This window comes from Condylura cristata, unplaced genomic scaffold, assembly GCF_000260355.1.
Source record: "Condylura cristata isolate star-nosed mole 26May11 unplaced genomic scaffold, ConCri1.0 scaffold00015, whole genome shotgun sequence".
Taxonomy (NCBI): domain Eukaryota; kingdom Metazoa; phylum Chordata; class Mammalia; order Eulipotyphla; family Talpidae; genus Condylura; species Condylura cristata.
In genome coordinates this window covers 39,936,998-39,952,602 of record NW_004567116.1, presented here as the reverse complement: position 1 = coordinate 39,952,602, position 15,605 = coordinate 39,936,998, and the positions used below count along the sequence as shown (strand labels likewise).

Sequence of the window (15,605 nt, the reverse complement as noted above, 5' to 3'; positions counted from 1 at the left end):
ATAAAGACCTGCTGAAGGAAAAGCAGGAAGACTTGCACTCTATCCTGACTCCCGTGTCTTCCTCGCATCCACTCCCCTCTCCCCTTTTTTGAATATCCGCTAGCTGACGCCTCCCCATCTTAGGGCCCTGCCTGTGCTGCCTCGAGACACTCCAAAGGTTGGAGCTGGTCTCCGACACTCGGGTCTCCTTCTGGGTCTCCACCCTGCTTCCTTCTTCTCTGATTCTTTCTCTTCTCTTCTTTTCTCTGCCCAGCTCCACCCTCCTTCTGGGTGGGGCAGGAAACCTGGAACTTCTTTTCCTGGGAACCACCCTGTTACAGACTTACTGAATGAAAGAGAGTGGCAAGGATGCTGACTCCACCCTCTGACTTCTAATTCCTCTTTCTAGCTGTAGAAATCTTTGTTGGAAAGACATCAGTCAAACCTCAGGTTGTTCTATAGAATTAGGAGAGGGAATGGTCAGATCAGATTATGTTGTTTTTTTATAACAACAGATTATGTGATAACTGGAAAACAGTGCCAGAAATCATTTTGTTTATGGAACTCAAATTAAATCACCAAGAGGCCAAGACCCAAGCAGGAGGAAGTTCAGCAGATAATTGACTAATCAGTATTGTCGTCTCATCCTGTTTGATTCTAAAGTTAAAATAAAAGGGGGGGTGTTATTTATATTTTAGATTGGGGCTTGATTGCAAAGTACAGCCTGGACATGCTGGGGCATACTCCTATTCATAGATAAAGCTAAAAGGTCAGGAGGTTGCAATGAGATGCCTGCAGTCATACAACAAAAGGAAGACAAAAGCAAGACTCTGAATCCCTGCGGGTGGATTTGAATTCACTCAAAGCTTCTGCTCTGAATCCTTCCTTAACCATCTTCAAAAGACTACTTTGAGTGGCTATTAATTCCTCCATTCCACAAATGAGACCAAGGCCCTCTGGTCACTAAACATGCTCAAGTGACATTGAGCGTGTCAGAACTAAACCAGGTCTGTCTGGCTTCCAAATCTATTCTTTCTCCCCAAGATTGGGGAAGAGCAAAGGTGCTGGATTAGCAAGAAAGTCCATGCAAGTTAGGCATTGCCCTTTCCTCAGACTCCGTCTCCCTGTTCCCCACTCTCCCCCAACATCCTCCAAGTAAGCCCCTTCTAGGAATCCTTTTACTGCCTTTCCCCCAATGTGTCGGCTCTTGAGTTGCACAGGGACTGGAGTCCTTGGGAGGCTCTAAGACACCTGGTTCCCCAAGGGTCAGCCAGGGCACCATCAGGCCCAGAGTTCCCTACTTTACACCACTGAGCTAGTCTTGTGCGTAAGAATGTCACTTGATTGGATTAGGAGTCACACTGGGCTCAAATCTGGCCCCCAAATTTTGGCTAATATCAGCAGGTCCCTTTTGTAAAAGCATCTATTCTGGGACAGGCATATCGCCAGGGGGTATATACATATTAACTAATCCTCCCCACCCCCTTGATTGGCCCTATTATGCAAAAGAGGAGCCTGTAACTCCTGGAGGAGGAAAGCAAGCAGTAAGGAAAACAAGCGGTCGCCAGCCAGGGATTTGAACCCACTTAGGCCCCAGATTCTGCTGTTGCCTGGGAACTGAGGGGGAGGAGCTGCCAGAGAGAAGGGAGGAGGAGAGAGGGCGAGTTCCCAGCAGCGCGCTCTGACGACAGCAGGTGATTTTTTTCTGCAGCGCGCTTTCTCTCAGCATCTTTCCTGGATTTTTCCCCCCTCCCTGCTGAACGGCAGAAAAGGGTGGGGCAGCTCGCCTGCAGCAGAGACGGCGGCGGCAGCGGCTGCAGCATCTTTGAGACTCGCGGCGGCTGCTGCAGCAATGCTCCATCTCTGTCGGAGGTGATCCCTCTGAGTCCTGCTTGGTGGCCAACTGCGAACGGACGCCGGCGGGAAGGAGAACAGAGCTCCGTCCGCGGACCCTTCGGCCACATTGCCCGGCCATTCCTCTGCGACATGGCTTAAATCCAAGCCACCTCGCCTCGTCGCCTTGCTCTGCCGGGGTCTGAGCACCGCCGCCGCAGCAGGGAGGGGCGCGTCCCAGACACCCTCGAGGGGATTCAGGGACGCCTTGTCTCTCACCCTTCGGTGCCCGCAGCCGCCCGCGATCCCAAGACCTTTGAGGACAAGCTGGGGAAAGCGTTTGCAGCTGGTAATCGAGGGACTTTGCAGACTTTATCTCTGCGGCAGCTTTGCCAGCCCGACCTTGCCAGGTGCTTTTTGAGGGAGGAGGGCAAGTAGCTCTCGTTGATCTGGGGGGAGGGATAAAAACGGTGGGACCCAGGTTGACTGGCCGAGGGTCGGGGACTGGAAGGAAGGTTAGACTCTTGCTTTAGAACCATAAAAAGAAAGAGGAAAGGCCAGCTTTGCAGCTAGCATCATGGCGTGGCCGTGCATCACGCGGGCCTGCTGCATCGCCCGCTTCTGGAACCAGCTGGACAAGGCGGACATCGCCGTGCCACTGGTCTTCACCAAGTACTCGGAGGCCACCGATCACCCTGGAGCCCCATCGCAGCCGCCAGCACCGCAGCAGCAGCAGCAGGCACCGCCGGCTCACGCACCCGTCTCGGCGCGCGCGGTCGCCATAGAGACACAGCCGGCCCAGGGCGAGTTGGATGCAGTTGCCCGGGCAACGGGGCCGGCGCCTGGGCCTAGCGCCGAGCGCGAGGCGGCGGGCGCCTACGGGCGAAGTGGGCAGGGCCTTGGCGCGGGCTCGAGCTCCACCTCTGGCGCTGGCACCGCGGACTCTGTGATGCGACAGGACTACCGCGCCTGGAAAGTGCAGCGGCCGGAGCCGAGCTGCAGGCCACGCAGCGAGTACCAGCCTTCCGACGCGCCCTTTGAGCGAGAGACCCAGTACCAGAAGGACTTCCGTGCCTGGCCGCTGCCGCGTCGCGGTGACCACCCTTGGATCCCCAAGCCCATGCAGATGCCAACGTCCTCCCAGGCTTCAGCTCCGATTGTCGGGGCTCCCAGACGCCGGCCGCCGAGCCAGGAGCGCTGGGCAGTGAATGCCACTGCCGAGGCCCGTGAGCATGAGGCGGCCTATGGAGGAGCGGCTGGGCCTGCCGCGGGAAAGCCTTCTGGTGGGGACGAGCAGCGCGACACTCGCAGGAAGGCGGGGCCCGCTTGGATGTTGCGTCGCGCGGAGGGACTGGGGCCGGAGCAGACACCAATACCGGCAGCCGAGGCCCAGGCCCTGGCTGAGGCCCAGGCCCTAGACCAGGGTCCGGGCCCGGTCCAGGCCCTGCCAACGATGTCCGAGGCCAGCAAGGGGCGCGAGGCAGCGGACGCCCTCAACAGGCAAATCCGTCGGGAGGTGGCGAGTGCAGCCGGCAGCTCCTACAGGTGAGAAGCCGCCACGGCTGACTGGCCGGGGCTGGTCACCCTAGCCTCTCCCAAAGAAGGCCCCAGGCTTTGTGTCTGCTTCACAGACCTCTTGTTCAGCCTCCCCGCCCCCACCCGCCATCCCAGGCCACACCCTTTCCCCCCAGCTCCTGCCCGGACTTCCTCCAGCTCGATGCTTCCTTTTGCTTTTCTCTGTTTGAAAACTTAGTACTGTCCACTCTTGCTTGCTCGGGTCTTCACTTTCCCACTTCAGCTGCCTTTCTCCGGGCCCACCCCGCTTCAGACCCCTGTCTGCCTAACTGTGCAGTTTCTAAACAGGCTGTGCTTCCATTCTGCCCCACCCAACTCGCTGTAATGTTAGTCTGGGTACTGCCCTTTGCTGGCTCAGCTGCTGCCCACAGGTTTTGGTGCCCTCCCACAGAGTCCCATCCTCTCCAAAGAATTTATAGCATTCTTTTTCTGTTTCTTACACTTTCCCCTCCTTCCTAGCCCAGTTCATTTCCTCCCTTCTCTGAGTCACTGCGAGACTGGCAAAGCCACACCCTTTTCTAGAGTCCCTGCAGGGCAGAGAGATCACCCTCCCTCTTCTCCACTTGGGCTTTCAAGATTCCTTCTGCCTGTTCTGAGTTGTGACATATTAGACAAATTCCTTAACCTTTCTGGACCTCAGGTTCTTATCTATAAGATGTGATTAATAATAGATTGTTCTTTTAGAATTCTTTTTACATTTATTGATTTAATATTAAATATTCAACATGGGTGTGAGCACCTACTATATGTCAGACACTGTGCCAGACCCTGTGAAGATTAATGAGGTGAATCAGGAGGAGAGATGTGCCTGGCACATAGTAGGTGATTGTTCCATCTGACTTTCTACATGTCTCATTATTCTGATTTCCATTCCCAAGTACCTCCTGCCTTCTGCCCTGCTGATGCATCTCCTTTACCTTATGTTTTCCAGATGAGTTTCTTATTCTCTTACCACCAAGAACCTCTCATTAGCACTTTAAATTCCTCATACATTAAATGTCCTCAATCAGAGGCATTTCTTCTTCCCCTCCTTTTTATCCTTCCTTTCTCTCTCATCTTTCCTTTCTCTCTCTTTCTTGTCCTTTCTCTCTTTCTTACCCTCCTTCTCCCCTTCCCCCCCCCCGCACCTCCATGCCGCAGCCTCAGCTTTTTCAGCTTCCTATTTCATCCTTTCTCCATCCTATATGTATTTCTTAATGCTTACCCTTCAATTTTGCCCTTATGTTTCAGCCCAGATCAATTACCTAACAGATCATAGTTGACTCTGAACATACATCATGGTGTTGGTGTCTCTGGAGAAGCAGATGTGCATGATAAGTAATTGAGTTAGAGGTATACAATATGTGACTTATGGGTTTCTTCATCACTGCCCCCGCTAGTTGCCTCCTTCCTGCAGGAGGGTGTGGTGGAGAAGACTGAAGACCTAGTGTCTTTTGCCAAGACCCTATATGTCACTTCATGTCAGACTGACACCCTTCTTCAGTGACTATAACAAAACACTCATATGCTGAGGAAAGAATAGAATCGACATCTTTCTTTAAAAAAGTAAAATTTTATGGTGGTGACATTGTTTTATAACATTATATAGACAACCTCTTTTGTTAAGACAGAATCTACACCCTCACCCCCAATTGTAAGGCTGGAAAACACTTCACAATGACATGGGGAAACTAACTGATCCCTATTCCTTCTTCCTGAATTCCAACCCCCCTCCCCACGCCCCCCCAGCATCTCACATGGTTTGTTGTTATTTTGACCATAAGTGATACACTAGTTCCGTTCAAAGCCCTGGGTCAGGCAAGGACGCCTGTCCTATTTCATGGTCCATTGCAGGTGGGACCATAGGAGGTGGGATTTTCAGAATATTTTTATGCTGCCACCAAGGGAAGAGCAGAAAGAAAAGAAAGGAAGCTAATTGGTGTGGGTCATCCATGGGGATTATAACCAAGATGAAAACAATGTACAAAATGAAGAATGATTTAATGTACACACATTAAATCATACAAGTTAATATATATTATATAAAATAAGCTTAAAACAAAAGAAAAGAAAGGAAGAAAATAAGCAAAGAGCATAAAAAACAAAGCTAAGATCTAGTTTTGTGATTCTGCCTTGGCTTACTTGTTTACAAGGCTTTTGATTCCTGAGAACCCTAAAGTTGGCCCAACATCACAGACTTCTGGTTTGGCTTCTTCATCCCATCCTACCATTCTGTCATGGGTAGAACTTAATCATCCAACAAGTAGGAGCTACCTCTCTTTACTTCGTATAGTTAATATCAATCAAAAGTGTTTCCCTGATTTTTAATTCTTCTTGGGTGACCCTACTCGGTTTATGTTTTAAAGTTGGCAGGACTTACTTGTCCATGGCTGATTATTCAGACCATCCATCAGGGAATGCCCCACCCTTCGATACAATGCACAACCATTTTGGGTTTTACCTTTGTTCTGTGTAGCTTCTTCCCCTTAAACAACACCTCAACTGTGCAGAAAACATACCATGCTTTAAGGTAGAATTAATTATATACATGCTGATTAGTTTAAATGGGGGAAGGTTATGCTGTCACAGCTGGTGAAAATGATTATTTTTAGTGGCTATCAAAATTCCATCAACCTGTCAAAAAAAAAAAAACCTCTGAGCACCTTAAAAATATTTTTTCTAATTTGGTCTTCTATTAAATTTAATTATGCATTTGACTTTGAGGCCAACAATTCCATTTTGCTGTGTAATTAGAAGAATTTTGAAACATTAAGAGAATGAGAGTTGCTAAGAGACATTGATTTCTCTAATGGGTACGTTAAGTGCATGATAAATATGATGTGAAATTTAGTATTATTTTTTGTTTCAGAAGAAAATTAACCAATAATAGGAAAATGCACACTTGGTGAGAGGCTATATGAAGAAATAAGATAACGAATACATAGACGATACTATAAGAAAAATGCATGTAAATTATAGGCTTACCTAGAACATTGATTTTCCTCCCCTATTGTCTCACATTTTTTCCTTGTTCTGACTCTGTATATCTTCTCATGTCTGCTGTAGAAGAGGCTTACGTTACCTTTGAAGCCAAGTTGGTTCCATTTCAATGATAATTTGATTTATAAACCCTTTTCTTCTGCCACTCTACATAAATCATGGTGTTTTACCCCATGGTGACTGGTTCATCTCATGGGCTTTACAAATGACATCTGTCATATGACATTAATGTGTGCGATTTGCTTAAATAAAGAAAGACTGCATAATCTACCAGCTTAATGTGTATATACTATGAAATATACATTTACCATCCAGAGTCATACATGTGCTAAGTGGTTTTCCCCTACATTACATGGTTGGCAGAGAACATTAAATAGCCTTTGAGCTATTGTTTTGAGAAACTTTCCCTATTCAACAATTCATCTGATTCAAAACCTATCCTCACTAGCCTTTGAGTGGTATCTTATTGCATTTAAGTGGTATCTTATTGCAAGTTTATCTCTAAAATTATTCAGTCATGAAATTGATTATTTTTAATACATTTATATTATTTCACATTATAAAATTGAGAAACATGTCTTTGTTATCATTTTTAATGTTAAGGATGGACTTCACTGGGCAGCCTTTTGTGATTTTAGACCTAGTGTTCTCAATTGGAAAATATATGAGTCATAAGGAAAGCATTAAGATTCCCTTCTCAGTCTACCCCATTGCCCTATGTTAATAGGGATAGATGGGGGAGCAGGTGCTCCCCATAGAAATGCTAATGAGAAACTTTTCCTGGAAGAAATTAGCTGAGGCACCATGAGGTAGAATTAATAAACCAGAAGCAACACACTTGGAAAAAAAAGAGAGAGAGAGCAGTAACGGGGAAATCAGAAAGAAAAGGAATCTTTTATATCTGCCTTGCAGTCTTCCATGGAGGTTTGAGAAAGGCCCATCTACCATAGCCTATACTGTGCAGAATTTGTCCTAAACCTATAGAGAAACTACTCATGTGCCTAGCTTCTTCCTGGGACAAGAGTCTCTGATAATGAATCTTCAATGACATTTTCCTGCCATTCAGAATTAATTTTTCTTTTATCCCCTTTTAATTGTCTGTTTACTTCTCCTTGTCTGCTTGATTATAAGAAACTGTGTCCATATCTGCTTCCTCCACTAGATCATGAAGATAAGGGCTGTATTTTGTTCATCTCTATGCAGTGTATTATCCCTTGTCCTATCGTAGTAGAATACTGTGTAGGTGCAATATAGGTTTGTTTGAATTCAGTGGAATTTTTATAATTTGGTGAAACATTTATACACCTACATGTTGATTCATTTTTGTTCAGGTTCATTTTGTTGAATTTATGTGTCTTCCTTCATTAGGATCGGTCCAAGACCTGCTGGGTTAGCACTAGCAGTAAATGTTCAGACAGGCAAAGGCAGCAGCTCTGACTCTCGCTGCCCCTCCACTCAGAGCCGTGGTCCTCGGCCTTGGCTGCACGTTGGAGTCACTGGGAACTTTAGCTCCTTGCCCAGAAATTCTGATTTAGTGAGCCCAGGCACCTGAATTGTAAAAAAAAAAAAAACTCTCCCAAGTCATTCTCATGTACCATTCAGGTTATGACCTACAGCCCAAAAGCAAAGATTCCCATATTTTAGTACACAAAGGCTCACCTGGAGAACTTCTGAAAATGAAGATTCCTGAGTTCTGTCCTCAAATATATTGATTCAGTTGGTTTAAAATCACTTCCAAAATTTGCATTTTAACAGTGATTCTAGATAATTTAGATGCAGGTGAACTTCAGACTTACGAAAACACTGCTTGGCGAGATTTGTTGTCTGCAAGGGACTGAATTTCCCTATTTTCAAGCATGGTATCATTTGCCATCTATTTTTGCAATTCATTTAAGTCTTTTATGTTCTTCACTTATATTTGTGATTTTCTGTACAAAAGCCATACACAAAAGTTTCATGTTTTCTCTATAGTTAAGTCTTTAATGATCTAACTGAATTTTAAGCTTATGGGATGAGATAACGTTATGAATTTTCTTTTTTCCCATTTGGAAAGTTATTTACACCAATACCCTTTTTGAAAGTTCATCCTTCCCCTTCTATTATAACTGTTAATATTCATTCTGTCACTTAAGGGTCACCTCAGCTTGGATGTATTTCTAGGCTCTCGATCTATTCCATCTGAGTCTCATTAACATTTTCTTTTTTAAGTATTCTTCACATTGTGGAGAATATATCTTTTTTTGTTTTAAGATTTATTTATTTATTTGTGCATACAGAACTGGGGTACAAGCCAGAGGTGCAGAGGCGGTGAGAGGATTCACCAGAGACAGAGTGGGGAGCAGAACAGGCCGACGCACGAAGTACACTGCTGAGGGGAGGAGTGGGTGGTCAGAAGAGGTCTGCTGCACCATGTGGGTCACCTCCAGGGTGGGGATCAAACTCAACACTGAGATGGCTTTAGCTTCTTAGTGCTGTGCTTTAACCCAATGCGCCACCAGGGAGGGCCCTGTGGAGAGTACATCTTAATACAATTTTCTCAGCTGTTAATGCTCATATACATTAGTTTTGTAGGTTAGTCTTGCATTCAGCAACCTTACTACATTCTCTCATTACTGTTATCTACTGGTGCTTTTGAACTGTTTGTGAAGTGGTGTATGTTGTTAGTAAATATCATTTTATTATCTTGTTTTTGAATTTGTGTTGCTGCATGGTTAGGATTAATAGCTGGATAGTAGGTGGTAACAAGCATCTTTGTCTAGGGGGTAAGAATACATCTAAATTTTTACCATTCACTATGAGGTTGCTATATGTTTTTGTATCAAATTAAAAAACCTCTCTCTCTTTAAGATGTTATTTAATTATTTTTGCATAAAAGAAATGGCATGCAGGCCAGCAGTGTGGGAATGGTGGTGAGAAGACTCACCAGAGACAGAGAGGGAGCAGAACAGGGAAGTCTACTGAAATACACTGCTGAAGGACAGCCTGTGAAACAAGAGAAGTCTGCTAGGCCGTGTGGGTCAGCTCCCTGGCTGGGGGTCCAGCTAGGGCTAGTGGTGGGCCTTGGGGTGGTAGCACTGAGACTTAACCTTCAGGCCACCAGGAATCCCAGGAAACTTCTCTTTATTTTGGTTTATTAGGAACTTCTAAAAATGCGGATGGATGTTGTATTTCATTGAGTGATTTTTCTGCATCAATGGAGATGATCATATGGGTTTTCTTAGTTAACTGATATTTCTCATATTAAACCATTTGTGCATTCCTAGGAAAAACCTGGCTTAAATGAAAAAATAATATATATGTATATATATTTAAGATTTACTTATTTATGCATACAGGACTGGGGTACAGGCCAGAGGTGCAGGGGCAGTGAGAGGATTCACTAGAGATAGAGTGGGGAGCAGAACAGGTGGATTGATGAAGTCCACTGCTGAGGGGAGCAGCGGGCGGGTCAGGAGAGGTCTGTGGCAACATGTGGATCATCTCCGGGGCGGGGATTGAACTCATGCTGAAGTGGTTTTCCCTTCTTCAGTGCTGTGCTTTAACCTACTGTGCCACCAGGGAGGGCCCAAAAATATATTTTATGATATTGAATAATTTCCTATTTTTATTTCAAATGTTTGTATAGATATTCATAAATGAAATTTGTATTTTTTCCCTTTTATACTTTTATTTTTTTTTGTGATATTGGGATCAAAGTTATATTTATAAAATAGAAACAATTTTCAGTTATTTGGAAAAATTTATGTAACAAGAGCTGATCTTTAAATATTTGTTAAAATTCTCTTGTAAAGCTTTGTACACCTGGAATCTTTTATATGCATAGATCTTTTTTCCCTACTAATTTCCCTACCAATGTCTTTAATAGTGATTCACTTATTCAAGTTTTATATTCCTTGAGAAGTTTCATAATTGGTGTTTTTGGTAATTGAAATTTTTACATTTCTTCTAATTTTTCAATTTATACACGTTATATTGATCATAACATTATCTTATATATATATATATATTTTAAAGATTTATTTATTTGTGCATACAGAACAGGGAGGTATAGGCCGGAGGCTCAGGGGCGGCGAGAGGATTCACCAGAGACAGAGTGGGGAGCAGAACAGGCAGATCGACGAAGTACACTGCTGAGGGGAGCAGCGGGCGGGTCAGGAGAGGTCTGCCACGCCATGTGGTCACCTCCGGGGCAGGCGGGGATCGAACTCATGCGGAAGTGGCTTTAGATTCTCAATGCTGTGCTTTAACCCGCTGTGCCACCCTGGAGGGCCTATTGTCTTATATATTTTAAAATACTGTACTTATTTGTAGTTATGTCCTTTTTTGTGTCTAATATTAATTTGTACCTTCTCCATTTTTTTCATGATTAGTTTTCTTGATGTTTCTTTAATATAGATTTGAAACCTCCCCTCCCCCGTGGATGTTATTAAAGCCACAAGAGGAGGTAATACCATCTGGAAAGGGGATGGAAAAAATTAGCATCAGCAGACCCAGAGGTGTCACGTTGGGTGGAGAGTAGAGAGGGTGAGAAGAGGAGAGTGCTGAGACCAGAGCCCAGCAACCGACATTTCAGGGGTGAGTGGAAGAGTCAATTGGAAACAGACTGTGGGTGTCTGTGTGTTGCACCATCCAGCAGTGAGCCATTGTGCTCTCTCTCACCTCCCTGGCCTCTGGCCTGTGTGTTACCCACAGGTGCTCCTTTCACTTGCGCATTGTGAAACAGGGCTCTTCTTCAGCCTCCCTTATCCTGTAATCCTCCATTGTCAGTGTGTGTTTGTTATACCCCACCATGTAGAACATCTTTGAGTGAGAAATTTGGGGCCAGGCCTCAAGCTACAAAACCCACCACAAATGTGCCCCCCTGCAGCACCTTCCTTCTCTGCCCTTCCCTGTGGTCACTGTCCTTTTCATGCAGTGGCCTCAGGAAGTTGGGCCATGTGGTGACACACCCTAGTGTGTATTTCTGTAATCATCCTAGCACCTAAGTAATTGGTGAAAGAGGACAATGGCCAAGTGCAAAAAAAAAAAAAGAGCCAGAATGTTAGCACAGAGACATAATTGCGTTTCAGCCTCATTTGCTGAGAGCTTACTCTGTGCCAACTGCTTTTTGTGTAGACTTTATAAGGACCTTTTAAGGCAAACGTCTCTCTCTGTAAAGGTGAGGATGGAAGAGTCAGAGGTCTGGGGACTGAGATCATACAGCAAGACCCAGCAGGCTCAGGTTCCTGGTCCGCCTCATTCTCGCCCACAGCGCTGCCTGTTTACACAGCTCAGCCTTGACCTGCCTTCCTGACTCAACATGCTGTTCCTACCAGGAAGGCTGCTGCTTCCCATCCTTTTTGCCGCCTTCTTGGCCCCTACTCCACCTTCCTCCAACCTGTTTCTGCAGTGGGCAAGGGGTGGATGGTCTCTCTACTTCTTACCCTGAACTCATCATGGATCCCTTTCCCCACCAGAGTAAGGTTGAGTGCATTTGCCCACTGCTCTCAACATACACCAGATGCTTTTTCCTGGGAATGCTCAGTTCTGGTTGCATATTATTATCCCGGGGGGGGGGGGCCAGAAGGTGAGCTGGCCAAGTCACAGACTAGGCTGGGCTTTGATAAGCCCCACATATAACTGCTGCTGTATTTTGCTCACAATTTTCCATTCTGCCCCCCTCTTCTTTCTAAATCTTCAGGGATTTTAGTTCATTGTAAAAGAGGCTTATGCTAGAAAAGCAGGAAATTAGGTTGGATTTATTTGATCATAACATAGTAATAATAACAATGAAGTGGGTTTAATATTCCCAGGTCAGTGCAGCATCCTAAAAGCATGCAAAAGCTAAGGACATGAGCTATGGAGTTTCAAGGTGAAGAACATGATCCCTGCTTATGGAACATTGCTGTCTTATCAGGGAGGTAACTGGAATGCAAGTATATAAATTACTAGGTGAGGGTTAAAATCAGGAGCCAGTGTTCTCTTAGGCCAGCAGAAGGGCTGATTAATTCTTTTGGAAGATTAATGTACTACATGGTTTTATGAGTTGCAGAAAGTATCTTGGTATCCAGTGAAGGATTTGGTGACCATTAAAATTGAATCATGTGGGGCCCTCCCTGGTGGCGCAGCGGGTTAAAGCACTGCACTAAGAAGCTAAAGCCACCTCCGCATGAGTTCGATTCCCGCCTGCCCCGGAGGTGACCACATGGCGTGGCAGACCTCTCCTGACCCGCCCGCTGCTCCCCTCAGCAGTGTACTTTGTCAATCTGCCTGTTCTGCACCCCACTCTGTCTCTGGTGAATCCTCTCACCCTCCGCATCTCTGGCCTGTACCCCAGTTCTGTATGAATAAATAAATCTTTAAAAAAAATTGAATCATGTTTCTGTAACTTAAATCTGTGCAACCATGGAAAAGCTTTTATTTTTCTCATCAGTAAAATGCTGATAGTTGTATAGTAGTGACTTCACAGAGTCATAAGAAAGATGGAGATATTGCTTGCACCCAGTGCACGTACTTTGTGGAATAGAATGCAAGTCTTTCATTCATTCAGTAAACACCTCTCATACATTTTGTATCAGGCACTGTGCTAGGACCTGGCGGTATAAAATGAATTGCACATAGTTCTCTGGTTCCATTAGGACTAGAGAGACACATGCTAAGATAATTGTGGTAATGGCAGTAAGTGCAATAGAAATACACACTAGAGGAGATGGGAGTCTGATTCAGCCCTCAGTCTAAATCAGAGACTATTGCCTAGAAGAAGTATATCTGTGTGTAAAATATGTATATTTGCATGACTCTGTGACAAAAGAGTGGAGTTAATTCCATTGGAAAGAAAATCGATTAAGCACTCTATTTTTGTAGGGGTCTTTAGCAATAAGATAGGAACAAAGAAGGCATTTAAAACATGCAGTTCTTACTAGTGTTTCCGCTCCCCTCAGATGTCTACCTTAATTTGGGGCTTTGACTTTGAGCAAGTAGTTAACCTGTCGTCTTTGATTTTGCTTTCTTATTGGTGGGACAGAACGAAACTACCTATTCTGCAAGGGTATTGAAAGATTTAAAATTCTGTTAGTCTTGACTCTCTTACCTTCCTATTTATCACTGCACTCCCAGCACCAAGTTCAGTGCATGATATTTGAGAGATGCTTGAACAAATGAATGAACACTGTACTTACAGCGCTTAGTATAGGGCCTATCCCATAGTAAGCTCTAAATAAATGGCAACACTGTCATCATTATTAGCCCAGCATGGCAAATATAAAGAGGTATTTTAGCCCTCTGTGTACACATAGACATTCCAGAAAGAAAACCATAAAATGCTCTGAGAATATCATTCTGGGTTCAGGTAGGCAGAGAGGTGACACAGTCCAGGTAAAAGGCATTATTGGAGTGTGGGGAGCTAGATGTGAATTTGGGGAACCACAGATATACAGATAAGACATAAGACAGACGTTCCCATTGTGAGGAGTGATATGGTGGGAGATGAGTCTGGAAAGGGGAGTGGTTAGCAAACTTTCTATAAAGTGATTTTTGGTCCCTTATATAACAAGAAAGAACAAATTTCCAAAACATTTGATTGCTGAAATTCAAAACACAATAATAATTGAATATATTTTTTGTAGTAGAGGTCTATTAATGAGGGGAGTAGTTTATTTTAGGGAATAACATTTGCTGGAATGGGATTCAAAATTAGGTTCCTTTTCATCAAATCGATGGCAAATATTTATTTACAAAAGTCATTCTTAGCTCACAGCAGAACATAAACAGGTAAAGGACCAGATTTGGCTTATGGGGCATAGGTTACCAATCTGTATATAGTTGAGGATAGAATACTGTGCTAAATTTTAGATTTTGTATTTAAGTATCAAATAACATCCTGAATGGAGTGTCTGAGAATGCCTGGGTGGCCATGCCTTATTAAGCACATCATTTATTCCTCCCAAATAATATAGATGTGCTCTTTCTTGTTTCCTTACAATTGAAAAGCACTGGGCCTTGGTCTATGTGTGAGTCTTTTTGTCCTCAATATAATGAGTAACTAACCCATCTCTCATAGTAATCTAGAATACAAGGCACAGGCGTCACCATTGTGAAATAATATTGGACTCCAGTTGCTCTGACAGTTTGTGTGGGGTTCTTCTGGGAGTGACAGCAATGCTTATTTAAACTGGCTCTAGTATGTAGTGACATCTACCTCACCATTGCTTCTGAGTTCCACTCTTGCCTTCTAAAAGTATTTCCGTTATCTGAAATATCATTGTCTCTCCCTCTTGCTTTAGCAGTAGTTAGCTGAGGGGCAAACTGCAGTTTTTCTCAACACTTTGAAGCTGTTCCACCCTACGTTGGCCTCTGCTGTTGGCCATGATGTCATGATCACACTAATAGTCATTCCTTTCTATGGAAGTTTTCTTCCTTATTTAAAGTTTCTTTTTCTGTGTTTGCTGTTTTACAGTTAACTATAATGCATATAAGCATGCATTTGTTTTATTTTATGTCTCATGTTTGAAACTCATTCTTTTCCTGACTTTGGAGGTACATTAGTTTGTCAATTCAGCCTGTGTTTCTGGATAATGCCGCTCTCCATTTTCTCTCATCACTTCACTGGAACTTATATAAGGCACATTCCCCTCATTATAACTTCCTTCAATCACTGCTTCTTATTTTTCTTATCTCTCTGCTGCAAACTGGGTAATTTTTCTCAATATGTCATTAATTTTCTCCAATGTGATTTTACTTCATCCACTGAATTTTTCATTTTTGTGTTTCATTTTTGGGTGTTTCATTTGATTTTATTTTTAAAATATACCATTCTTTTTTCATAGTGTCCTATTTTTCGTTATTTCTTTATAACATTAAAAAAATACTTTGGGGCCCTCCCTGGTGGCGCAGCGGGTTAAAGCACAGCACTGAGAACTTAAGCCACTTCCTCATGAGTTCAATTCCCGCCTGCCCCCGAGGTGATCCACATGGCGCAGCAGACCTCTCCTGACCCGCCCGCTGCTCCCCTCAGCAGTGTACTTCGTCAATCTGCCTGTTCTGCTCCCCACTCTGTCTATGGTGAAGCCTCTCGCCATCCCTGAGCCTCTGGCCTGTACCCCAGTTCTGTATGCACAAACAAATCTTAAAAAAAAAAAAATTAAAAATTAAAAAAAAAACACTTTGGACATTTATTTTGTAATCTCAGATTACAATGTTCTTTCAAGTTCTTGGAAGGCTAATAACCATGGCAGATCACTTCCTTGGATGCTTTTCCCTTT

General features: G+C 44.1%; 1 protein-coding gene across 1 annotated transcript in view; it reads left to right on the top strand.

Moving 5' to 3' along the window:
* Positions 1-1,729: 1,729 nt before the first annotated feature.
* Positions 1,730-15,605, top strand: part of MAP6 (microtubule-associated protein 6) — a 70,345-nt gene continuing 56,469 nt past the window's right edge. The window contains exon 1 of the mRNA XM_004683212.2: positions 1,730-3,357. Coding sequence (XP_004683269.2) covers positions 2,390-3,357 — 968 coding nt within the window. The 5' untranslated portion in view covers positions 1,730-2,389. The remainder of the gene's footprint in view (positions 3,358-15,605) is intronic.